Raw genomic sequence first — 27,921 nt, forward strand, 5'->3', positions numbered from 1 at the left:
ATATATAATATATCAAAATGGGGTGGAATTGGAAGAAGAAAAAAAAAAATTCCGCCAGTTTTATTGGTTTTGTTTTTACAGCATTCCCTATGAGGTATAACTGTTGCCATATTCTGACTTTTTTATAATCTATGGTGCTGTGCGAGCTCATATTTTGAAGGGCGATCTGTACTTTTCAGTCATACCATTTAGAGATGTGTTATTCCATTTTCTTTGGGGAGGTAAAGTTAGGGGTGGGTGATATGGCCTAAAATCTATATTGCGATATAGTTGTAAGCATGTGCGATATAGATCGCAATAAAGGCTATGTTTGTATTCAGGCATATTAACTATATTCACTGGTGGCGCAGTGGCCACAGCCCCTCCCCTCCCCTCCTCCTCTCATTAGTGGCGGAGTGACCACAGTGCCTCCCCTCCTCCTAGTCTGTCCTCATTGGTGGTCAGCTGCAGCCACACACAGTGGGGAGGGACTCCCTCCTTCTCCACTGTGCCGGCTCAGGAGAACATGGTTCGTGCCAAGAGCGGTGCATGCCATGTTCTACCGTGATATGGCGATAAACTAAGTCTATATCGTTGGCCAAATTTATACCCCTAGCTGAAGTGATAAAAAAAAAAAAAAAAATCGCTAATGTAAAAAAAATGTATTACCCTGTTCACAATATGGGATAAATATTTATATATTACAGTCATTTTTGGACGCAGCAATACCCATGATGTTTGTTAAATGGTTTATATTTATTTGGGGGGGGGGGGGGGAGGCGATTTCAACTTTTATATTTTCCCTTTTTTTTTCTTCACCCTAACGCTGGGTTCACAACCTGAGCGTTTTACAGCGCGTTCCTACGCGCTGTAAAACGCACAACAGGCAAGAACCAATGATTCCCTATGGGAAGGGTTCACACCTGGGCGTTTTACAGCGCGTTTTTTGACTCTTTGGACAACACTGCTGTCAATCACCCAAACGCGCGTCAAACGCGCGTTCACTATTAAAAAAAACGCGCATAAAACGCGCGACAAAAACGCGCATAGAAACGCGCGTTTGAGAAACGCCTAGGTGTGAACCCAGCGTAAGAGACTAACATGCACGCATTGGACAGCTATTTATCTTCTGCGATGACTATATGTTTATTACAGAAGACAGATTTCAGTATATTCCAATGCAGTGCTGCAGGCCTGTATTGGGATATTCCAGCAATAAGCATCAGCAGCTTCAATCTCAGCGAGGGAGGCCGTTACAAGCAAGGCGGCATGTGGGTCCAGCATTTTTTTTTACCTTGAGATGCCGTGGTCACAGTTAACCGTGGCATCTCAGAGGTTAAATGACTGCAAACTACCAAAATGGTGATCGCAGACATTAACCCCGGGTGTCTGCTGCATGAAACAGCAAGTCCCTGGCGGCTATGGCGCTCACACCACCTTTAAAAGGCCCAACATGTAATGTACCATTACGTCAAACCTTGGGAATGGGTTAAAGGCTCCTATGTGCCAAGCAGCCCAAAATTATTTTCCTATTTGGTCAAATAGTGGAGTGAACATTTTTCTGTACTATGCTATTGTAGCATATTTAGGGGACAAATGCTTTAAGCTGAAAATATATTAACGCCCCCCAACCCCACAGATGGGGGAGCCACCATGGACTGTCCCATACATTACCTTGTTAAGACAAGATACAATATGACTGAGGTCAATCCAGGGAGTGCCCGCTTCTGTCACTTGATGGAAAAGATGATCCCGAAAGAGTTTCAGCAAATACCTGTCACCTGTTTCTGACCAAGATGGGTCTTTTTGAAATCTGACAAGAAAGAGGGGTAAAAATGTATCCTGTATGGCTTTGAGTCGATGTGAGAGAAGCGCATTACAAATGTTTGTCATTATATACATTCGTACAGAATACAAATGGTCAAATGACACAAAAAAGACTATCCTTTCTTTGGCGGTATACGTTGGGATGATTTCCTGATGTCTAGTTCAGTGCGTAGCATATGAACATGTTTAACTACTCCCAGCACAGACGTTAAAGTAGGGCTCTGATGCAATGCGTTCCACATCTAGATTTGGGTCATATCTACACGATACATGTTAAGTGAAGGTCTTTGTCTGCCGGGATCATAGCAGATCATGGGCAGAAGAATAACAGAAGGCTCTGCAGTCACTTTCCATTCTGCTCTATAGGAGATATCAAAACAGTTGACTACACCAGTGATGGAGAACCTTTTTAGAGTGCCCAAACTGCACCCCAAAACCCACTTATTTATCGCAAAGTGCCAACCCGGCAATTTACACCTGAATACTACAGTCCAATATAGTATATCTGTCATTTATCATTTAGCTGTAATAGCCTGCCTACATTCAGTGTTCTGCCTGTGCTGTTCATAGTGAACCTTGCACTGATGATGGCAGGATAAGTCTAAGGCATATTGGTACACCATAGACTTTTTCCAGTGCATGGGTGCCCACAGATAGGGTACTGAGTGCCGCCTCTGGCACCCGTGTCATAGGTTCGCCACCACTGGACTAACCCTCACTTAGCCATTTCCATATCTCCCAAATCTGAGATCTAGTTGTCTGCCTGGTCCAGTTTGGCAGGGCAATTAGATGAGGTAATTAGAAGTGTCAAGAAGTAATTAGTTCTGGAACCAGACATGTCAAAAAGGTTAGTTAAGGTAATCTGGACGATTATTGGTGCGTCTGAGTTTATCGGGAAAGACCGTTCCTGCAAATGGTCGTTTATGATCTGGCCAACTAAATGTGCAACCGATCATGGGGTGATCCTGTCACTCGTGCTGTCTAAACATCGATCTGCTGCTCAGAAACCATGAATCTGTATGGAGGACAAGGGATCGCAATAGCGATCCCCATCCTCATCCAGTGAAGGAGATCGCTGCATGTAAATACAGCGGTCTCCTACACTGAATGAGCAGCCAACTGTTGGGAAGGAATGCTTCTTTCCTGACAATCAGCCCGTCTTTAGAAGAATAACTAATCCAGTCACACAACTTACTCTGGTCTCTCATTTATTGTTCCCAGTTTGGCCAAGAGTCTGAACAATCTTCCATTCTGCACCTCCTGCAGAGAAATAACACCATTCTGAATTAATCACCTTATTGTAGGCCAGATTCACATCTGCAGAGCAGATTCAGTTTGAAGCCTCCATCGCATACTTTTGCAAAAATAACACCACACGCAGTAGTATTTTGTCCAGCAGAATTACAGAAACCCAACAGACCCCATAATAGTCAATGGGTTCTGCTCAGTATTTTTTCACTCATTTTTCTGTTCTTATATCAGAACAGAAAAACTGTAAAATGTACTACAGATGTGAATCTAGCCAAAGCCAAGCAAATTACTTCTGCAAACCCAAATCATTTGCCTCAAATAAGCCAAATGAGTTTGAAAAAGACATCAGAAATAGGTTTGGAAAGTTAATTTGAGATTAACTCCTCAACACTGGAACTGCAACGCCAAGAAGGAAGTCTTGGAATTATGGAAATTACAGATTTGATAGACATGTCATAATATAAAATTCAAAGCATCTCAATTTATTCAGCATCGAGTATGACCGTCACGTCTAGAAATACATGCACTTACACACCTTGGCATGCCATCAGTGAGGTTACTAATGGTTGTCAGAGAAATGTTCTGCCAGGCTGAATACACTTGGGCACACAGATCAAAGATCCACTGCTGGCAGCTCCATTTGCTACTGCCGACCAAGGACGTCTCAGATGTGCTTGACGGGAGAAAAATCAGGAGACACCGAAGGCCAGAAAGGATCACTACGCGCCAACTTTTGGCCAGGCAGGCTGCTCCCAAGTGGTCTGGTGTTCTCCTGTTCAAAAATGGCTCCTTGGACAGTATGGATGGAGACATGGTCGTACCACTGGTTCCATAACCAAAAATCTGTGTAATGCCAAGCTGTTAGTATACCTGAAATAAAGGCTTGAGGGGTCCAGCTGCTTCACACCATAGTCCCGGGAATAGGACCAGTGTGACATTCCCTTGTGATGGCCTCTTCATGGCCTACGTGGTCCCCAGACCAATCTCTGGCAATGACTGCATCTTAGACAAAAGCAGGGCTCATCCCTGAAGAGGACAGACCTCCATTGACATCTTGCTGTGATATTCTCTGAGAGCATTGGTGTTAGGTCAATGGAAAACCGCCAGCTAGACGTCTGGCTCGCAGCCGTGAAAAAGGCTTCTGATGGTTTGTGTAGACACTGTTTGCCGCCTTAAGTTTGGGATTGGACGTCCAACAGCAGGCATAACACAATCACCCCACACTGACGATCTTTTTTTTATGTCTCAAGTGACCCCAAAAATAAAAAACTTGCTTTCAATCTGGCTTTTATGCTGCTCCCACAGACGGGAGCCAGGTGCTTGAAAATGTGATCATCTGCAAATGTTAGCGACCCTGGCTACTTCCTTGCTTGTCGTCCTTGGTGTTGCAATCTCAATTTTCAGGAGTACATATTGCAATAGCATAAGGGTCCATTCACACGTCCGTAATTTGGGTCCGCATTCGTTATGCAATTTGCAGACCCATTAACTTTCAATGGGGCTGGAACGGATGCAAAGCCACATTTCCTGGATTGCATTTTCGGGATCCGCATCAGTTCTTTCGGGAATCCGTTTTTTCAGGATCCGCAATTTAGTTCCTGAAAAAAAATAGAACATGCCCTATTCTTGTCCGCAATTGCGGACCAGAAAAGGCATTTTCTATTATAGTGTCTGATGTGCGTTCCGCAAATTGCGGATCGCACATTGCAGGTGTCCGCAATTTGCGGATCAGCAAAACACTTATGGACGTGTGAATGGACCCTTACAGTTGAACTCCATTTGATAGCAGTGAAGAGACTGGCTTACCTTTGCAAGGTCCTCCTCTATGACATCGTTCCGCATTTGTGCTGCATCCAGTTGAGTATAAAATCTAGCACCGATCATTGGCATGATATCATTTACACTACGCAACCGGTTTTGGTCTGTCAGCAAATATCTGTAGGCATATAAAAAGATACATATAAAAGCACAAACCCTACCTGGCATGGTTAAACACAAAGAAAATAAATTGACTTTTATAATTAATATACAAAGATGGTTTGCAAGGTCCGGAGAGCTTTATTTGGTGCTGTGGTTTCCAGCTTCTCTTCAGCACCCTTGGCCAACTCTTTAGAGATGGCACAGCAAAGCACTGAAGTACTGCAGAGCAAGATGGTCATTTTAAAGGAGTTCTCTGGCTCTTTTATACAGGTCATCAATAGCAGATGAGCAGGATCTAACTCCCGGCACCCCCGCCGATCAGCTGATCTGCAGTAGCTCTTGCACAGGAATGACAGCTTCATCCACTGTGCAGAGTCTGGGACTTTGTAGTTCAAAGGACAGGCCATTAATAGGAGTTCCAGAGAACCCCTTTAAAAAAAAAAAAAAAAAAAAAAAAAAAGGTACCCCCGCCCCCCAAAAAATAAAAAATAAATAAATAGACCCACGATAGTCGTTTCGTTTCTAGCACCATGGTTCCATATTTTCTGGTGCCCGTGCAATAGAAGGACAGGTTTTTGTGCAAAATGAAAGACGACTTTCGGATCTTAGGGGTACAAAAGGAAGGCAGGAACTCAAATATAGAAGTATTCTGCCGCACAGTGCCAATAAAAAGTAGTCTATGCTAGAGTATTTTTTTTTTCCCCCACACTAAACTTTTCAGCGTCATTTTGTCCTTGTTTATGAGTGTATGCAGTCAGACCACCCCTTTACTGCTTTATTAATGATCAGGAAGACCAAAGAGATCAGCCCAACCATACAGAGAAGTGTGAACATGCCATAAGAATGTAGCATATTTTAGGTGGACTTCTTGAAGCCAAACCTCCAATACCATACATTGAGGGCCTTGTCCTACCGATTGGCCATGAATTCAGAAACAAAGAAAACACATTTAACCCTTTCAGGGCGCAATCTATTTTAATTTTTTTGTTTTTACTTCCCCACCTTCCAAGAAATGACTTATGTTGTAGTGCACATAAAGATTAAAGGGACTCTCATGAAGGAGATTGTTGTCCGTATGTCTTATAAAGGCATATGGGTGCCCGGCTTTGGATACCCTCTATTAGCCAGAATAGAGAGCTACTCTATATGAACAAATTCATCCTGGCGGTCAACATACATTTATCCTGTAGCAGCCGCCGGAGATGAAATAACTGAATGGCCTTGACAAAAAAAAAAAAAAAAAACACAACAACTGGGGGACATAGGGGGCTGCATTCTAAAAGAGGTGGTCTCTGATGAGACAACCCCTCTAACACCAGTCCTTGTCCTCTGCTGCAGCTCCTGAGCACCGCAGGCAACCAATGCTCTGAACTGAGGGGAACAGTGCATGTGGTGGATGGGGAGCAGGGCTGCAAAAGTGAACATAGACCAGGGGTAGGCAACCTCTGGCACTCCAGCTGTTGTGGAACTACAACTCCCAGCATTCATACTTGCTCTGCTCTTCTAAGAACTCACTTAGAAATTCATGGAGCATGCTGGAAAGCGTAGTTTCACAACAGCTGGAGGGTTGCCGATCCCTGCAGTAGATGCCTTATTTTAACTATGTTATAGTACAACCTGTGTAAATCTGTGCCGGCCACCAATATGGGACTGAGGCATAGTGTCTTGGCATACAGTACAGGTAGTGAGTATATGGCATGATAATCACCAGTATACATACTTTCTCTCTCTCTCGATAAAGGGGACTCCGCGAGCGAGATTCTCCACTTTTGAAACCCTGGCTACTATAGGTGTTATGTGCTTATCCTATACCTCCCTCCCTAGTGAAGTAAGTTTCTAATTGAGACTCCTTCTCCAACTTTTAATTTGATATTAATATATCTTTTGTCTTCTGCATTTAATTTTAATTTGAACTGTATGACAGTAATGACAATCATCTTCTCTACCAACTACTGTGGAATCCACTACCACATTTATTAAGCTTGATCGCACCTCGGCGCCCCCCGCGCTAACCCTCACCCCTTCCTTTCAACACGCTCTTGGGGTCATTAGCAATCCTTTTTTCTACACACTTGCAACCATCGCAGTGTATTCCTTTATACTGCCCACTTTAGGGTGCAGCCTCCGAACACGTTCATTTCTCTTTTGCTCACATCCCCCTTTTTTCCTGCAATCCACCTAATAGCTCCCTTGGCTTTCCTTCATCTTGCTCATTTTGCCTTTTTTTGTGCCTGCCACAGGGACTGAGGCATAGTGTCTCGGCATACAGTACAGGTAGTGGTTATATGGCATGATAATCACCAGTAGAAGTATCAGCTCACTTTGGCGCTCTAACCATGATATACAATAATTCAGCACCTGAGTGCGGTCGTATACGGGGGCTATAACTTCAGTTTATCTACTGAAAAGGAGAAATACATTTCTTATCTAATATACAGTATGTTGCTTTGCCTCCTACTCTTTGAAACTGGATTGTGTCTATGCAATTTAAAAATGGGGAACTTACACGAAAACATCTACTTCCCCTCTAAAGTTTGCATACAGAAGGAGACATTTACACTTATGCAATATTTCATGCTGGCACAGATTAGATGTAATCTCCTCTGCAGGGCATCAGAGAAAAACCCAGATGGTGTTTCTATACAGTTCTATGAATGCATTATATACAGGAATACATATGGCAAAAGGAAGGCGGCTACCCATCTTCTATTGCCATAAAGTGCACAGTATGCTGCAAGTTTACCTTCTACAGAGTTGTGAAAAGGTCACGTGAAACCTTACAACAGCTAACTATGAAAAGAGCGGAGTAAAGAGGTCAGCCTTACAAGATTAGATTCTTTAGGTCAGAGGAGTAGTTGATGTTCACAAGTTCCATTGCTTTTTGCAGATTTTCCCGTTGGATTCCAGCCAAAGAATTGCAGGACAACGCCAGCACAACTTTTCCTAACGAGATCAGGTCTGCTTGCTGAAAGCAAGAAATAAGCGATAAGCCGCTGTTTTAGTATACAAACAAGTATAGTAATTAATACAAACATACCAGTTAGTTGGCCAATTAGTACTGAATGCTCCTAAAGTGACACCATTAACGAGATTCTTTCATCACTGGCAAGGCGGCCCCTGGCTGTCTGTTCATGGCTTATAGGACAAGCCATTGGTGGACTGTCCATGGTAACCAAGATGGCAGTCTTCAAGCGAGTTAGGGATCATTCAGACAGCCGTATGTTTTTTGTGGTCCGTGAAAATATGGACACTTTCAGGTCAGTTCAAGTAGGTCTGCAGAAAAACAGATTGCATTCTGGATTTTTGCAGACCTATAGACTTTAATAGGGCCACGCCATGATTTTCACTTACAAGTATAGGATAGGTTTTATTTGTTTTGCAGGGCCATGGAACGGAAGAAAAATTGAGGATCACATGCCAAAAGCAACATTAGGCCATCTGAATGAGCCCTTATTCACATGACCGCTTTTCCTGACGGTCCGTGGACGCATCCTCTACTGCACAGATGCTGGACCGGTTCAGCTATCCTGCACTTGCACAGAAGAGCATGCAGTCGGGAACAGCTAGAAAGGCCACCATTAATGGGGCAGCTGCTTGTGATACTTTACGCAATTAGGAAAAAAAAGTAGCAAGAACTAGCCAATCCCTGTAACACACAAATCTAGCATTAGTGGGCATCCAGTCATAACTGCCAGTGAGAGCCACTCTTTCCAGTACATATAGAACAGTATGCTATGAACACTAACTGCACATGAGTAGCCACCTCAGGGCCTGCTGGCTAATTATTCAATATGTCATGACAGAAACTCATGGGAAAATCCCTCCGAGATGTCCCCTTTCAGACAAACATACTGATTTACTATAAGGCAAGACACTGTGGGTCATCAAAATCATGAAATGCCAAAATGAGTAGTAATAATGAAGGGCCGGCACTTCCAAGTTGCTGTGAATTATTCTTTTGTCACTGACACGTTTCGGCACATGTGTGACAAAAGCACTAGATGTGCCGAAACGCGTCAGAAGGAATCATTCACAGCAACTTGGAAGTGCCGGTCCTTCATTATTACTACCATTGCCTGGGATCCCAACCCTAGGACCGCGCACCCACACCCTACTACATAGTGCCGACTGATCTACATGAAAATGCCAAAATGAGTGATGAGAAAGTTAAAGAGTAACTAAACTTTTTTCCGAAATGCCCGAATAATTTTTCTAACTTTTATTTATGGATTTTGCATTTTTACTAGATATCTCCCTCCCCCCCGCCAAGCACAGATTTCCCTGTGCATTTTAAATTCACTGTTCTGTACATCGCTGACTTCTCAGTGTTGTATGGTGTACGGACTGTACACTTTATGAATGGGGCTGCAGACCTCCTGCCTGTGCCCCCCAGAGGTTTACCCAATGCTGGCATAGCACGTGGGTACCCTGTAAGATTATCTCTAGTAAAAATGCCAAATCCATAAAGCACATTAAAAATGTTTTTAGGGCCTTTGGGACACATTATATATATAGGTTAACTTTGCATTCACAACCAAAATTCTCAAATGGATTCTGCTCACACTGCCTGTTCTCTCGTCTTATAGACACATTACTGCCCAAAGACTGTTAAATGATCTGCCTCCATAGTGGTAAAACTCGTATCTGACCATGTTTGCAGCAGAGGTTGGGCAGAGATGCAGTTATACGACCGATCCAGCAGATCCTTATCTAATGTCAATTAGAGTATAATTGGGGAGGGGGGCAAAATGATACAAGTGAATCCAGCTTTGCAAATATATATTGCTAGGTGACCAATGTGTACTATTCGAACAGGCAGATAATCATTGTGTAAAGTGGACATACCTGGTATTGGGGCATTAGGGCTACAGGATTACTCTGACTGCCATCGTAGGTTAAAACATCAAAAATTCCAACACAGTTGACATGCAGCCTAAAAATAAAATAAATTAATAAAACTAAATACATATTTCCAATTTATACTAGTGGAACTAAAATTTAAAAGGAAATCTGTGACCGGGATAATTGCTATTTAAGTAAAGCCAAGGCCTAATAGCACTTAGTACCTTATTTCTAGACGTGCCCTTGTTTCAGTAATAGAGGTTTTCTATCTTCTGAAAAGCCAGTTTATTTGGTATGCAAATGATCCAGTAAGGTGCCTAGAGGGGCGTCAGTCTTGCAGGAACGAGCCCAGGCACGCTTCCTGCTAGTGCCCAAGCCTGCCCTTGGGCTTGAATGTGATGTAGGAAAGGTGGGTGGACACATTGTGGCAGGAGGCGTGCCTGGGCTAGTTCCTGCAAGACACGCCCCTCTGGGCACCGTACTGGCTCATTTGCATACCAAATAAACTGGATTTTCAGAAGATGGAAAACATCTATTGCTGGAACAAAGGCACATGTGGAAATAAGGTACTAAGTGCTATTAGGCCATGGCGTACTTCAATAGTGATAATCCTGGTGACAGATTTCCTTTAAGATGTGGAGTGCAGTATTTAAAGGGGTATTCCAACGGGGTTGGGGGAGAAGAGAGATTGCCATAGGCTGCTAATGCTGTATAAACAAAACAAAAAAAAAAAAAAAAAAAAGCTTAGACTCCCCACGGCTGCAGTTTAGATGGTGCACAGGTCCATGCTGTGCAATATCTCCGACTCTGGTCCTAACCACAATCACTGGCTGAAGTGGTGACAAGCCACAGTAAGTAAATGGCAGTATTCACAGCCATATGCTTCCCTGTCAGGACGGGAGAAAGTGCTACTGAGCGGGGAGGCTTAGTGAGGAGAGTATAAGCCATGTCCTTTTTTTTTTTTTTTTTTTTTAAGGGGTTGGCCTATGTTCTTCAGTTCAAGTGATGGTCTGCTGAAGCATTAAGATTTACCAAGACATTTTGGACCATTGTAAGCTTCCAACTTTGTTGGAGCAGTTTGGGGTCAGGCCCAAAGCAAGGTGCTTAAAGGCACTCAACTGGCCCTCTCAACCCATCCAACAGTTTTGGAATATAGTAGAAAGGAGACTGCAAGCCATGTTCTCTCATCCAACATCAGTGTGTGACTTCACAAATGGTCTTCTGGATAAAATGAGAAAAGCTTCTAACAGACACTCCGAAATCTTGTACAAAGCCTTCCCAGAAGAGTGGAGGCTATATTATCATCTGTAAAGAGGTGACCAACTGCATATGAATGCCTAAGGGTTTAGAATGGGATGTCAAAAGCTCCTGCATGTGTAGGTGGCCCTATACTTTTGTCCATACAGTGTAGATTTAACACACCTGGGAGGACCTTAGAGATACCTGGTTTTTCCAGTGATCAGAATCTTCGTTGGATCCATTACGCGACACGCTAGGCCTGCAGTGTGGATGGTTCGCAGTGCTGAGCTCAGCTGGACAATGTAAGCCCAAATCAGGGACTCTGGCAGCAACCCAGCATGTTGACGCGGCAAAGGACCATCATGCTGGCCTACAACATGTACAGCAGATAAAATAATCAACATACAAAATACTGTATATGTATGCAGAGAAAAGCCACTGCATGGCAAAATAATGATGTGCAATGGCTTTTCTGTGCTTAGATACAGCACCAGGTCTTAACAAGTGCAGCAATATCAAGAGCCCAAAAGCGTTCACATTCCAGCAGTCTGCTCTGTGCAATGTCTTGGTTAGAAGGGTCTCGTAATTACGTGGTCGTCTGCTCGGTACAGGCTGTAATTCACAAGGGGCGAGACCTGGCTGCCTAGTAACCTATGACAGAGCTCTCAGGTAGTACAATTACAGAAGACTCCATCGACCTGTGTACCAGCACAGACAGAAAAACCTATTTACCACATGTACCATGATCTTTTTAAACAGTCAAAAAGTGTTCAGCGAGCTACACTGCTGAAAAATAGGCTATAAATTGGTTCGGTTTCTCCCCTAGCTGCCTAGTATTCAGGTGCCCACTACACCAAAGTCTTTGGCCAGAGGCATGTCAGGAAGATTTCCCGAAGTAAATGATGTATGTTGCCTTCAATTTGATGTACCTTTAAAGTCTAAAACTTTGAGATGTTTCTTCACCTTCTACACCACACTTTATAGTAGAAAGATTGAAAACACAAGGTTTTTTTTTTTGTTTTTTTTAGAGTTGCAGTTGATAAGTTTGGATTAAAGGGTTGTCTCACTTCAGCAAATGGTATCTGTCACGTAGAGAAAGTTAATACAAGGCACTTACTAATGTATTGCGATTGTCCATATTGCCTCCTTTGCTGGCCGAATTCCTTTTTCCATCTTATACACTGCTCGTACCCAGGGGTTATGACCACCGCTTAAGCACAGATACGAGGTGGACGAGAGATGCTGCGCATGTGCGCCGCCACGTTCCCAGCCACCAGAAAGGCTCGTGATTTTTTTCCTATAGTGTGCAAGTACGACTTAAGCTGTTGGATGGCAGGGTGGTTGTAACCCCTGGAAACAAAACCGTGCATAACACGATGGAAAAATTAATCCAGCCAGCAAAGGAGGCAATATGGACAATCACAATACATTAGTAAGTGCCTTGTATTCACTTTCTCTACACGATAAATGCCATTTGCTGAAGTGAGACAACCCCCGTTAAATCAGATTGACAGGCTAATCATGCCCACTATCCCTATACTTTTCAAAAATAAAGTGAATTGTGTAAAATGCAGAATGTTGCAAAATGGTTGCACAAAAAAGCCCAAAGTCACAAAGTCCTATTGTGCTAAATTATAAAACAAGAATTCTGGCGTGCAAGAATTAATGAATGTCCCCTAGGAGCTTTTTCCTATATACGCCACATGCAGGGCTCAGATGAAGACACAAACCTGGAAGGAGATTTTAAACATAAATCTTAGCATGTTACAATGATGGTCAGCACTGTGAAGACCTGGGTTCATATCTCACCAGAAGGAACATGACTGATATTCTAAATCACAACCACGATCATATATTAACTGGCCCCAATATGAGTATCTATGATGAAGATTATTAACAGGGACTGATGGGAGGGAGAACCAGCTCTGCATATAGTGCTGTAGAATAGGCCGGTGTAATAGGAATAATCAGCTGCAAATCATTCTTACCCCATTTCCTTTTAGTAAAGTAAGCGTCTGCGCTGGGATCATTAAAATGCCTGCTCATCATGGTCTCTGCGCCAGCGTGGAAGTCATAGGCAAAAACCAAGGCTTAAAGAAAACAAGAGACATTGCATGCTATAAAATGTCAGGACCTTGTTCATTAATATATGTAATACTGATACAAATACACAAAAACACGTACAACATGCAAGCAAGCAGAACAGTGACTTCCAGGACTACAATATTGACTGTCTTTAGATTAGACTCCTGCCACCCCTACTGATCAGCTAACTGAAGGGGCAGAGGTGCTCCAGCGAACACGGCACCCCCTGCACGGAGCTGTACTTTTAGCAGCGGCTCAGTCCTATGAAATTGAAATAATACTTTATATGTGCAAACTAGAGTTAAAATCTCAAAGCTTTTTAATTAGGTAAATCGCTAAAAAGCCCAAAAGACTGATGGAGGGGCGTGCAGTATATAATTATTGTAGGAACCCCACTGCATTTTATTCAGAATGTCAAACAAGATGACTTGGATAATGCTCTGTGTTCCCAAAGAGCGAAAATGTGTATGCACCCACACAACTTACAATGCTCTCCGAATGCTTTGGTTGTAAACATTTCTCGTAAGGTAACGATATTGGAGTGCTGGATTTTCTTCCACGTGTCAACCAGAGACATGCATTTTGTGTTCACCAGACGAAAACCTAAACAAAAACGTAAATTATTTCACTGTGAAACGCACACACTGGACTGAAATTCATTCAATACTGAATGCCGAGATTTTCAAAAATTGTTTGCTCCTGTAGTTCTATTATGATTTCTGTACAGATACCTCTGCATTAATATTCTGTATTTTCTCCCTATAAAAGACGCAGGTTTTACAGGAGGAAAATAGGACCCCCCCCCCCCCCATATCAAACAATGTACTTCTACTCCTGTGGATACCCCCGCCGCACCAGAGATCTAGCGCCTGCTCTTCCTACTGCGCAGTGACCAGACACTAAACAGTGTGAGGTCAGGGCACGCCGAGGGCACGACGGTGTCCGCACGCACATCACGTGGCCGACTAAGACCAGAAAGCAGTGAGTACAGAGCTGCATTCACCACTTCCCGGTCCTCCTGTACTAACGAGTGGTTTCATAATGGAAGCGCTCATTAGTTTTTCGCCCCATAGGACACACTGACAGTTTCCTCCTACTTTGGGGAAGAAAAAAAAAAGAACTTGTGTCTTACAGGGCAAAAATTCAATAGATACAAATACAATAAATGTTTTAGTGCAGTCACGGGCTCTAACCAGTGACAGCACAACACATGTACAACCAGGCTCATCGAGGCACTATACTGCTCCCCATCAAACATGCTCACCATGAACTCTTCTCAGGCAATAGGTCAGGTCGTCCTTGCTATTTACAGCTTTGTAGCATGAAGTAATATATCCAAAGTTACTGGACTTGTGTATTCTGTTGGGAGGAGGAAGCGGTTCCAGGGGGAAAAGGCTGTGGTAGCTATCAACTTCTGCAGGTACCGCTAAAGAAAGGGGAGGAAAATATAGTATTGTTAGTTAAAGTCTTCTCAGTCTGGATGTCTCAAGGTGAACAGATTCCAGAAGCAGTCATACAAGGGATTGTACCACATTTCTGAAAACGTACCATTGTATACACTACAGAACTGCACTATGAGCAATTTCCTATCTGAAAACAGACTCACATGGCAGCTGTGTTATGGAGGCAAATGATTTAATGGAGTCTAAAATCAGAAGAGGGTGTTAAAGAAGAGCACATCTCTACATGTCTTGGCATGTCGTTATACGACAAGCTACAGGGGGATTTTTTGAAGACTGTTGTAGAACAGATGCAGCTTTTTGTTAATTTACACCATGCTCACCACTTTTCCCATGCTGCCCCGCAAATTTAAAATCAGTTACGTTAGAAAACTGACAAAAATTACAGCTGAAATCTATGCCAGTCCCGATATCATTTATCTGGTACATAACCCTCCGGTGACGCGCCAAAATTATTAGGTGGCGTGTTCCTCCAAGACAGAACATGTCCTATTCTGGTCAGTTTTGCAGACAAGAATAGGCACTGTTACAATGGATCAGCAAATAAAAAATATAAAAACCCTGATGTCACATGGACGTCATCCATATTTTTGGCGGATCAGTGTTTTGTGGACCACAAAATACCGTATATACTCGAGTATAAGCCGACCCGAATATAAGCCGAGGCCCCTAATTTTACCCCAAAAAAAAATGGGAAAAATTATTGACTCGAGTATAAGACTAGGGTGGGAAATGCAGCAGCTACTGGTAAATTTCAAAAATAAAAATAGATACCGTACCAATAAAATTACATTAATTGAGGCATCAGTAGGTTAAAGGTTTTTGAATATTTATTTCAAAGAAAAACAATATGGTATCAACAATAACAGTACAAAAACCAACTAAAGCGAATATTCGATTTTTGGGAAAATACCAGTTCATGCAAATTTTTATGCGAAAATTTGAATGCGATTTTTCGCAATCAAGACCTAGACTCGAGTATAAGACGAGGGGGCTTTTTGAGCACAAAAATATGTGCCAAAAAACTCATCTTATACTCGAGTATATACGGTACATAAGGTCGTGTGCATGAGCCCTTTGTAAGTTTTCCCCTCTCTGTTGTGTGTTAACACCAATAGGAAAGTGAATGAGACAGAAATTGCTGAAGGACGTCTCAGTATTTTTCGCCTGGTTGCTGCGAATGTTTAGGTTTCAGCATAATGTGCTGGACACTGATAAATGAGCAGAAAATGATAAAGGCTCAGCCAGCGCCGCCTGCCTCTCCCTGCCTGTGTAGCAGATCACGCTGCAGTCTTAGATAACCGATTGCGCAATCTGCACTAGATTACCAAGAAAGAACCTACAGCAAAACGTAGAACAAAAAAAGAAGAAGAAACGTTACACAAGTGGAAAGGAGAGATTACAGAGCAGTGCCTTTCTGTGGGAGTGTCTCTGGTAAAATTTTCCATTTAAAAGCTTAAAGGAGTTACTAAATCTTTAAAACTGTCCATTTCTCAATATTAGATAAGACTGAGCTGCATTAGATGCCACAGCTGCTACTGATGTATGGAGGCATGCCTGGTGAATGCGGAAGGGGACAACAGCTGATCGGCCAAAGTGAAGACCCTCCGCTGATCCAATATTCATGGCCTATACCAAGGACTGCTCGTCGGTTTTCTTGTACTACATAACAAAAAGCATGACAAACCAGTTACTTACAAGGCATATCTGCTTGGTCAATCTGTGCCATCGTTATCAAATGTCGGTTGATCAGTTCCTAGAATTTACAATAAAAAGGAAATGCTGTGAACCTATAGGAAACCATGACGAACCAGCAGCATGTCCTCACTGACACGTATTGCACCGTGCATTTATGGGGTAGAATCCGCATTTAAAATCCACCACATCTGAATGCTCACTCCCTGCGGCCCGTTTCCCAATAAATCCTGACAGCTCTCAGACCTATAATGGGATTCTTTAGGGTTTCAGGTGTTTTTAACTTTAAAGGGAACCTGTCACTGGAATTTAGGGTATAGAGCTGAGGACATGGGTTGCTAGATGCCGCTAGCACATCCACAATAACCAGTCCCCATAGCTCTGTGTGCCTTTATTGTGGAAAAAACCCGATTTGATACATATGCAAATTAACCTGAGATGAGTCCTGTATGTGAGATGAGTCAGGGACAGGACTCAGCTCAGGTTAATTTGCATATGTATCAAATCGGGTTTTTTCCACAATAAAGGCACACAGAGCTATGGGGACTGGGTATTGCGGATGTGCTAGCGGCCATCTAGCAACCCATGTCCTCAGCTCTATACACAAAATCCCGGTGACAGGTTCCCTTTAAGAATAGTAGACTATACCACAAAACAGTCACAATGGAAAGCAACACTAAAGGATTAGGAGCAGAGAAGCAGCCCATGGGATGAACTGCTGCATCTTCAGTGCTATTGAAGTCACATGCACCCTCTGAAGAGGTAGGTACCTGTCTGAGTTCATCCGCCATGAAGAAGGAAGGTGCATTTGCTTTGGGCTGCATGTAAGCAACATGAGGAGAAGTTGGTGGGTAGATGTGATAATTTGGGAAAACCTGGTGTGAAGAGAGAAGACAGACATTATCGAGTATGAATTTACTTTCTCAAATCAGTACTTCATTTTTCTGTATTCCCTAGTGTCACTTACTGCATTTACCATTCCAGTGAGTGGCACAGGAGTGGTATCGGTGTAGAAATACGTTGTTCCGCCAACAGTTTCTTTCTGGATAACCTGTCCTGCAGATGGGGGCTGGGAAACGGAGTTGGTCACTGGTGTTGAGGCACTAGTGGGCACCATGTAAGTGGCTGGGTTGGGCGTGTGGCTTCGTCGTCTTGGAGCCGGTGATGTGTGGGGTGTTATTTTAGGAGAATGAAGTGGGGAAGACCCAGCAGACAGTGACATGCCTTCGGAAGAGAGGGGGAGGAGGGAAGAGAAAAAAAAAAAAAAAAAAAAGTCAAGAGGAGTCTAACAAAATGTTAATACGCTACTAATGTTCTACCCTATACATGCCTTTTTTCTAATGATCTACTGTAAACACACGGCTTACTAATCATCTACATACAAGTGACTTATTGCTTATGTTCTTGGATCCCACACACACACACACTTGCAGAACGGACATACAGAAACTAAATGCACACGGAGTAACCTTTTTTTATGGACTTGTTGAAATCAAATGGTACCAAATGAGGTGCGCAAGAAAAAAAAAAAACGGAATGGACATGTGTGCATGAGCCCTCAGCAACATGTTTTGAGAAAGGCTGGGCATGGGTTTCAGTACCAGATTAAATTGAGTAAATTACAGTTTCTTGCGATGCTATAATCTGAGCTGATCTGCGATTTAACAAGACAGAGCTCCTCCAAGACAAAGGGGACAAAAGGAGTATGAAATCAGTGTAGGTACATTTGTGAGGGAGACAAGTCATATAATATCATTTATCCCATCTTTACAAAGAGGCCAGAAGCAAGCTATAAAATCACAGCAGGAACATACAAACTCCATGCATTAGTAACTCCGCAGTGCCGCGAGGAGTCAATCCAAACCAAAACCAGCCTTATGTAATAGAGTGGAAACTTTCCACGACATGTTTACCGCTGCCAATCAAATACAGAACATAGTGCAGTTTTGGGGCATGTGGAAACTATGTCAAGAACATGCAGATGGCACCACGACAACAGCCCCAGGGGATTCCAGCACAGATGTGGCAGCGCAGGCACCAATGGTTCTTTTCTAACCTAAATAGGTTAAAAATATACATTTCATGCCTTTTAAACAAGGCTTCCGGATAAAAAAATAACTAAAAAATAAAATTGCTACACTGTAATCTGTATTGCTACAGATTGTAATTAAACTTTATTAGCAAAGTGCTGATATGAGAGCGTAATGGATGCAGCAAACTGACAGGAGGCTGCTGACCTCTACAGGACATAATCCGGTACTGCAAAACACCGACAACTGCCGGCAAATAAACCTTTTTTTGTAAAATTTTAAACTGACCACATAGGTTTTATTCACATGGGTGGTGGATTCCATTGATACCAGCACCATCAGACCCCACTGACATAACCGAGTCCATCACCTGCCGCTTTCAACTTAAGAACATCTCTCGTATTTGCACCTTCCTTACCCCTTAGTCAACTAAAATGCCAGTGCGCGCCCTTGTCATCTCCTGCAACATCCACCCCTGTGGCCTCCCATCTAGCGCTCTCGCACCCCCTCCAATCTATCCTCAACTCTGCTGCCACGATAATCCACCTCTCACCCTGTTACTCCTCTGCCTCTCCCCTCTGCCAATCCCTTCACTGGCTCCTCAATGCCCAACAAATTCAATTAAAAATACTTACAACTACATATGATGCCGTCCACAACCTGTCCCCTCCCTACATCTGACCTGCTTTCTCCATACAACCCCCACATGTTGTTCTTCACACAATCAAGATTTCTCACATGACTCTCCCCCTATTCTGGAACTCTCTCCCCTAACATCCAAACATAACCTGGAAGCCCACCATCTGCAATGAGTATGCTGCCAACACAGCCAGGTGAGCAGCCTATACCCTCACCTACTGTGTTTTTCCCCGTCCCTTGTAGACTAAGCTCTTGCGGGCAGCTTCCTCTCCCCTCTGTACAAGTCTGTTAATTTTGTGTAGGGCTGCAACTAACGATTATTTGAATAATCGATTAGTTGCCGATTAATTTCTACGATTAATCGGGAAAAAACGACAAAATTACAAAACAGAGGTTTATATGATCTTACTTGAAAAATTATGTTCAAAGGCCATATTAAAACAAATTGTGGACGGCGCAGTTATGGAGAGGGGGATCTGTGGGCGGCGCAGTTATGGAGAGGGGGATCTGTGGGCGGCGCAGTTATGGAGAGTTATGAGAGGGGATCTGTGGGCGGCGCAGTTATGGAGAGGGGGATCTGTGGGCGGCGCAGTTATGGAGAAGGGGATCTGTGGGCGGCGCAGTTATGGAGAGGGGGATCTGTGGGCGGCGCAGTTATGGAGAGGGGGATCTGTGGGCGGCGCAGTTATGGAGAGGGGGATCTGTGGGCGGCGCAGTTATGGAGAGGGGGATCTGTGGGCGGCGCAGTTATGGAGAGGGGGATCTGTGGGCGGCGCAGTTATGGAGAAGGGGATCTGTGGACGGCGCAGTTATGGAGAGGGGGATCTGTGGGCGGCGCAGTTATGGAGAGGGGGATCTGTGGGTGGCGCTGTTATGGAGAGGGGGATATGTGCACTGTTATGGGCATAACAGTGCACAGATCCCTTTCCTCATAACAGTGCACAGATCCCCCTTCCCATAGCAGTGCCATACACAGACCCCCCTCCTCCCCATAGCAGTGCTATACACAGACCCCCCCCTCCCCATAGCAGTGCCATAGACAGATCCTCCCCCCTCCCCATAACAGCCCCGGCCCCGATGCTTATAAGTCGGACTAATCACTGCATCTTTATTTTACCTTTTTACAATGACGCTCCTGTAACAGCCAGGCAGAGCGGACGGCGGCGCAACGTCACTCACGTGACGCACCTGCTCCGCCCACCTCATGAATGAAGGAGGCGGAGCAGGCGTGTCACGTGAGTGAGTGACATTACGCCGCCGTCCGCTCTGCCTGGCTGTTACAGGAGCGTCATTGTAAAAAGGTAAAATAAAGATGCAGCGACCGCCCGCATAGCAACGAATCGGCGATTATTCGATAACATCGATTAATCGTTGCAGCCCTAATTTTGTGTATTGTATATTATGTGTTTGTAACACCCTCGATGTATAGCACCATGGAATGAAGGGTGCTAAAAAAAAAAATATATATATATATATATATATATATATATATATATATATATAAATAATTTATCTAGCAAAAATCGTGCCAGATATGACATTCTTGCTGTCAAATGTGACGGAGCGCAATTGTGATAAATAGTGACATTTACTGACGTAAAGGCCAACATATGCTGCCACAATCTAACAGTATGTCATATGTACAATAAAGGCCTTTAAAAAAAAAATATGAATATCTCGGAGTAATCAGCAGAGGATGATACCAAGTGACAACCTTATGTAACACAGAAATGTCACCAATTCACTGGGGGATACAAACCCACACGTATTATGTCACAGCTCCGAGAGGCACGAGAACTCCCCTAAGATTCTACAAACATCAGCCTAGGTTGGGGGGGGGGGGACCGAAAAAGTCCAAATTTCACTTCTGAAATTGCTTTCATATTTACATTATCATGATGAAGGCCAAAAAGAAGAAGTGAGGAGATAAAAGCCGACACGAAAACAAGATGTTCTAGAAGCACAGAAGGCTATTCTGAGAGACGAAGATACCGCTAGAAGATGGGACGGAATTTTCCAAGGCAACAACTTATTTACAAACCAGCAGCTCAGAACTAAAAGACCTGAAACCCAATGTGCGCTCAGCGGAGCGAGACTATAGCGAGGTGACAATGTGGAACGTAAGGTGCTTTTCTGGGGGTCGAGTACTGCAGCTTCTCCCCATTCAAGTGAATGGAGCTGAGCTGCAATACCCTACACTGGCCATAGGCAAGAGAGGCGCTGTTTCTGTGGCATTGTACAGGCCAACATTCCTCGTGATTCCAAAAGAATTAACTATTCCAAGCCTAAAGAGTTCAGTAGGTGACCGAGACTCCATTACAGTAGTCTTCACAAATATATTACAGAATGCTCGATACATTCAGCTGAGCAACAGATACCGTTATAGCCCCATTGAATCTAAAAAGGAGAAGGCATTTAGGGTCTACAGCTGCTCTGAAGACCTATGTGTCTCCATGGTAACAGACAACAAACAAACCCCATGTAGTCTGACCCTGCAGCCATACTCCTATCTACAACAAAACTCTTGCTAAATTACTTTGGTAGGTTAAAAGGGAATCCATCACCAGCGACCTCTCTATCCTACTGTTTGCATAGACACTTAAGCCGAGGTTCACCTGATTAAAACTGTTTTTGTTGATCAGAGGCTCTTTTGCAGTTATACTTTTCTTAATATGCAAATTAGGCCTTTGGTGCAAGAAAGAAGTCACTGTTGCTCTTGATGCACCCTTCCCTGACTGCTTTTCCACTGCCTGGCCCAGAAAGGAGAGGAGATTGGATGCAACAAGAGCAATGTTGACAACCTTATTGCACCAAAGGCCAAATTTGAATATTAAGAAAAAGTATCAAGACAGGAAGGGAGCCTCGTATCAACAAAAGAAAAACCATTTAAAATCGGTTGCACATAAACACATAGCTGTGGTTCACACTGCTGGATAGGGAGGTGGCTGGTGACAGGGTCCCTTTAAATGGAGTTTGCCCATGGTGGCTCAGTAGTTAAAACTGGTGCAGCGCTGGGGTCCTGGGTTAAAAAAAAAAATGAAGGGGCTGCATTGGTGGTTTAGCTTGCATGCCCACCCACATTAGCTGTGAAGCTGACACCAGTGACTTAAAGAGGTTGTCCAGGCTTTTACTATTAATGTCCTATCCTCAGGATAGGTCATCAATATCACATGGGCGGGGGTCCGACACCAGGGACCCCCGCCGATCAGCTGTTTGAGGAGACGGCGTGTGCAGTGCACACTTGCCGATTCCCTTCTCTCTTCCTGTCTGCTGCCGTCTACGGTCTTTGCCATACAGTGGGAGACACCGACAGCGGTGCTCCTTGATTCTCGCCATCACTGGACATCCCAGAGGACAGACCCCCAACTATTCAAAGACAGCACATCCTCCCCTATGACATCATGTGAGATGGGAATACAATCAGACTACTCAGGGGTTATTTATGGTCTGTAGCTCCGCACAGGAGCTGTAGATACAAAGCAGAAGGAGATTTTTAATAAAAGATAATTTGCAGTTGCTTCAATGTTTACAAAAAAAAAAAAAAAAAAGTGGTGAAGGTGAACACAGCCTCCATAGAAAGACAGTCAGCGTTACAGTAATTAACCCCTTTAGATTTAGAAGTGACATGCTGACAACACCCAGGGCCGAGCAGTGTTCAAGCTCCCCTGGTGGTTCCCCTGCAGAAACTGGACAACCCCTAGAAAAGAGGCTTGGCTTAGCCAAAAGAAGGCATGGTTTACAAACCACCAACATGAGCCAAGATTGCACCACTGTCCAGCAACAGGTATGAGATTGATCATACAATGTGCGCATCTTCAGGCCGCCTGGTCTAAACGGACACGGTCTAGATATTAGCCAGGCTTAGTACATCTCCTGCAGCGTCCTTGGTGACGGCTCACATGTTCTGGCTACACTTAGTCTTAAAAGAGATTGGTGACGTTTGTCGGCCAAACACACAGTACAATGTTACATTATGAAATTTATGTACGAATCCTTCTGAAGAAAGGATCCTTTATACACATACTAAAGCGTGACGGCGGCCGCAGAGGTCACATGTGTATGCTGGCAGGCTGACAGCAGTGCGAAAGTGGTCACCGAGAACAAGGTAAAAAAAAAAAACACAGAAGGGAAACCAAGCAACCTACAGCATTACTAGGAATAAGGATTTGAATCCGTGAGTGTTCATTAGAACAGACTTGTGATGCAAAAGCCCATGCACGATACAAACTCCCAGTCCTAATTAGGGCCCATACACACAACCGCAATCTGCAATTTTGCGGCTCTGATGCGTACCCATTCATTTCAGTTAGGCCGCAAAAAATGAGGACAGCACACCATGTTCTGTCCGCATCCCCGTTCCACAGGCATGCCAAAAAGATAGAACTTGTACTATTGCTGTCAGTTTTGCGGACAAGAACAGGCATTTCTAGCGCAGGGCCGGATGATCCGCAAAAACCCTAAATGGCTTTGTACAGGAGCAAGCAGAGAGTCCGTCCTGTCTTTCACTTAATAGAAAAGGTTACCTGGAGCTAGACCGGCTGCAGCAGGACCTGCCATGGATGGGTGGGAGAATAACGCTTGAGAGAAGGCAGACATGTTGGACTGAGACATATTACTCAACCGGGAAGTGGATCCTCCTTTGGGGATGAACTCGCTGGCAGTGGGGTTGGGCGTCTGAAAACAGAAGACTTGTATTAGAAATCCGAACCTTGCACAACACATTTTACAGCAATGACTGGACACAATAATTAGGAGGTTTACATTCAGGATATTAGGAAAGCCGAGGACAACAGGAGCTGTGAGGACAGCCATGTCTGGAAACCAGCATACCCATTGTGCAGAAAAGGATAGCTCAAGGGGGGAGCTGCTCTCAATAATACAGAAGCCATATCTACGGTATGTTCCTGTGCAGCAGATACGCTGTGGATTTTCAGGTGAAAAATCCACTGCGTATATTATAGTCACAGCAAAAGGAGATGACATTTCACAAAAACTCATCCACACGCTGCGGGAAATAAAAACTCCAGGTAAATTGATATCCCGTGAGGATTTTAAAGAGGCAGTATGTCGTTTTTTTCTGCAGATCCCTAGGGTGGATTTCATGCATGGCAAAGTGAAAGAATCCGCATGTTACGCGTTTCTCACGTGGACGTAGCGTTGGGAGCAAAAGCTTCACAAACGAGTAAGAAGCATAACGTTTGAATGTGAAATTGATTATATTATGGATGGTCTATAATTGTGGAGAGGGAATCCCTTTAATGCAGTGCAGTTGTATTAAGACAGGAGTCCACAGCGACACTGAAAGGATTTCAGTAAGAAGGCAGCGAAACAGATTGACAGATTGGGTTCTGTAACGCTACGCCTGCAGAACCTCAGCTCTGCTCAGAGAGAAGGTTTTAAGAATAGGGGGGGGGGGGGGGGGGAAGATTTTTTTATTCATAAACACACCACACTCTAAAATATATAATATATTATATATATATATCTATCTCTCTCTATCTCTCTCCATCTTAGTCCCATTCACATCACATTTTTGTTAATTTTAGTGAGTATGCCATGAAAAGCTCAATTTACGTCTTGAACATGTCCTTACGGTTACGGCCACGTACAAACACTGTACATTTTCCGTAGCGTTTACAGAGGCAGCACTTTAACAAGACTAATTCACATGCTGTAGAAAGTGTCCGCATTTAATCTACAAACAAATTGACATGCGGTGTGGATTTCTGCCACGGATTTATCCCTATTCGATGCAAAATGGTAAAATCTGTAGCAAAACCACAGCATTTGGTGCCGATTTTGGCCACATATGTGGTTGTACCTTTACAGATGTCCAAATTTAATACCAACAGAAAGCAAAGATAATTACCATCATCTACAACAAAGGACCCTGTGGCTCCCAAAAAAATGTCTCATTAAGTCCCTGAAAACAGAGTTGAGTCCCGTTATTATGACTGCCGCCCTAAAGTCAATCATCCCTTTTTGCAACTGATTAAAAAAATCGCCCCTTTTACCCATGATAATTTTTTTTTAAGGGGCGTTGTTTTGCGGTACCTTGATGCAGTTTTTTGAGCCAAAGCCAGAAGCGGATCCAGCAGGAAGAAGAAACAGAAGTTCTTCCATTGCGTTTCCCCGAAAATAAGCCCTAGCGCTATTTTGCAGGGTTTTTGGAGTAGGCTTAAAACATAAGCCTTACTCCAAAAATAAGCCCTAGATACAGCCGTATTATTTTTTTTAATATATAAAGGGAAGGTTGGGGAAATGTGCAGGCTGCAGCAGCTCCTGAACGCTCACTAATGGCTCCTGAGCGGTCATGAAACTGTGGGGGGGGGGGGGGCGGGCAGCGCAGGCTTCAGTTAAAAAATGGCCTTCAGTGAAGCCACCAACCAGCGCATACATCGCGGCACTAAGCAGCACCTGACGGGCGGGCTGGTGGCTTCACTAAATGCTAAGTTATGCCGGCAGCCCGCGCTTCCCTTTACTTTCACGTTGGGCGGGCTGGCGACTTCTCTGTACTGCCGCCAGCCCGCACGTTCTTACTTACATGAAGGAGGCAGCAGAAGGGTGTCCTCCTCCTCTCTGCTGCCTGGAGGAGCTCCCTACATCTCTTCCGTGCCCTCTCTGCTCTCCCTGGTACCGTAGATTGCTGCTTAGGTCCCTTGGGTAAGGAAAGCGCAGGGGCAAAATACGGTACCAGAATAAAAAAAAAAAAAAAAAAAAAAAAAGTGTGGCAAATATGACTAAAACCCCCCTCATCCATAGGAATCCACCCATGTACTACAGTATATGGTTGCATTCATATGGATGAGGGGGAGTGAGTCATATTTAATATAAACACTGTCCAGGGACTGTTCTGTAATTGGCATGTGTCTACATAAAATAAGCCCTACCCCTTTTTCTGAGAATGTGTTTCCCCGAAAATAACACAGAGTGTGTGTGTGAGTGTGTATATATATATATATATATATATACATACACACACACACACACACACACTCACACACACACACTCACAGTGTTATTTTCGGGGAAACACTTTCTCATTACCTTCCAACCCACTTCTGTCTAACTCAAAAAGCAGATTCAAAAACTGCCCAAAAAAAGCTAATGGGGTTTTCCAGGACTTAAGGGTCATCTGTATCTGATCGTCAGGGGCTGACTACTAGCACACCCACCAAGCAGCTGGTTTTCAGTAGGTACGGTACTAGTAATAGACACAGAAATTTACAGTGGACAGAGCTGTGTAGTTTTGGTGTCAGAGTAATCTACAAGGGGGGGGGGGGGGGTCCGAGAGTCAGAACTCTGAAGATCAGCTATTGATTACCTATCTTGGATTGGCCAACAGTATAAAAGTGTTCCAAATGGAACGAGTCATTCTGTTCAGTAGGATGATAATTATAAATTAAATAAAAATAATCGCTTTTTCTACAGCGCAAATGATATCAATGTAAAGCACTGCCATGCTGGTTCTCTAGTTGTTAAATGCTGCTCTCTTCACCGACTAATAAATCAGGGTCTTGAAGAACCCGTTTGGGAGTAGATTTACCCATTTCCATATTTGTTGGCTCTTTGAGGTGTAATACGATGTAAAGCTACATACCGACTTTCCATTTCACCTACCTTTCGCCTTTGAGAAATGCTGAGACCAGCAAAGTCGTTAAAGAGAGTAGAAGCTGGAGAGCCTAAAGGATCTGAAGAAAAGTGAAAGGCAATGATTGCTAGGTCCTGCAATGTTGTGCTAAATAAGTATATTGGTACATTTCTCAATAAGCTAATAGAATGAATCTTCACTTATACCGTTCTCGTAGGATAGAATAAGTGACGGGTCTTGCCTTTTCATTATCATTAGGCATGAACAAGTCTAAGCAGTTTGCCCAGCTCCAAAAGCAGTAAGTAGACTTCTCAATAGAGGATTCTGACCAACTGGCAATGAATGCGAGGCCACATAACGGGCCAGCAGCAGCAGGTACAGTACATGTATAGCAAGCAGGCAACCATTTTAACCCTGTCCGCCGACATCTCACTGCAATGGATTAGACAGCCAGCCACAGCATCTAGGAGGACAAACAAAAGCCCCCCCCCAAGCATGTGAGGACTGTATGCTTATAAGAACTCCCATACACATTCAATAGCTGTCAGCCAAACAGCGCTCTACCCGACTCCCGAAGTTATGACTTTGCGAAGTCTCACGATACCTCGGTAAAAAGGTTTTTAACAGTAGAAATTCGATTCTGGACTCTGTTTCGGTTCCAGGTGTGGCAAAATTACAACTCCCAAGATGCACACTTGCTTGGCTTTTCCCGAAGCCCCATAGAAATGAATAGAACATTCTGGGAGTTGTAGTGCCGGAGGTTAGCCATCACTGCCTTAGAGTCCAAAACACGGACACTGGCCATGTGCGTTCTGCATTTTGCGGACCGCCCATGGCCGGCACTATGATAGAAATGCCTATAGGACATGTTCTATTTTGTGGTGGGGCTGCAGAACAGAAGTGCAAATGCGCTTTCCACATCTTTTGAGGCCCCTTTGAAAATGAACGGGTCCGCACTTGTTCTTCAAAATTGCCAAACAGATGCGGACGTGTGAATTGACCCTTAAACTTTACATCAGCACAGGGCGCACTATGAACAGAACAGGCAACATATTGAATGCAGGAAGGCTATTATAGCTAAATGATAAAGTACATGAAAGACATACTGTATGTACTCTAGTATTCAGGTTACATTGCGATAAATAAGTGGGTTTTGGGTAGCAGTTTGGGCACTCTGTCTGTAAAAGGTTCGCCATCACTGGTCTAGAGAAATTCAAATTAAAAGGGTTGTCTCGTGACACCGTATCCCCTGTGGACAGGAAATAAGCTGTTATGGGACAACCCCTTTAATCACCCATACCCACCTTTGCAGAATAAATGGCAAATGTTATACGACACACATCACTATACAGTGAGCGCGGCT

At 43.8% G+C, this 27,921-nt stretch overlaps 1 protein-coding gene across 1 annotated transcript in view; it reads right to left on the reverse strand.

Annotated features, from left to right (window-relative positions):
* The window catches only part of PAN3 (poly(A) specific ribonuclease subunit PAN3), a 43,334-nt gene that overhangs the window by 3,041 nt on the left and 12,372 nt on the right, over positions 1–27,921 (reverse strand). Inside the window, exons 4-17 of the mRNA XM_044284639.1 lie at positions 26,588–26,658; positions 23,491–23,641; positions 17,266–17,522; positions 17,069–17,173; positions 16,302–16,359; positions 14,408–14,569; positions 13,630–13,746; positions 13,047–13,148; positions 11,263–11,428; positions 9,823–9,910; positions 7,803–7,942; positions 4,864–4,993; positions 3,002–3,066; positions 1,654–1,792 (exon numbers count right to left, since the gene is read on the reverse strand). Coding sequence (XP_044140574.1) covers positions 1,654–1,792; positions 3,002–3,066; positions 4,864–4,993; positions 7,803–7,942; positions 9,823–9,910; positions 11,263–11,428; positions 13,047–13,148; positions 13,630–13,746; positions 14,408–14,569; positions 16,302–16,359; positions 17,069–17,173; positions 17,266–17,522; positions 23,491–23,641; positions 26,588–26,658 — 1,751 coding nt within the window. The remainder of the gene's footprint in view (positions 1–1,653; positions 1,793–3,001; positions 3,067–4,863; positions 4,994–7,802; positions 7,943–9,822; positions 9,911–11,262; positions 11,429–13,046; positions 13,149–13,629; positions 13,747–14,407; positions 14,570–16,301; positions 16,360–17,068; positions 17,174–17,265; positions 17,523–23,490; positions 23,642–26,587; positions 26,659–27,921) is intronic.

This window comes from Bufo gargarizans, chromosome 3 (genome assembly GCF_014858855.1).
Source record: "Bufo gargarizans isolate SCDJY-AF-19 chromosome 3, ASM1485885v1, whole genome shotgun sequence".
NCBI lineage: Eukaryota > Metazoa > Chordata > Amphibia > Anura > Bufonidae > Bufo > Bufo gargarizans.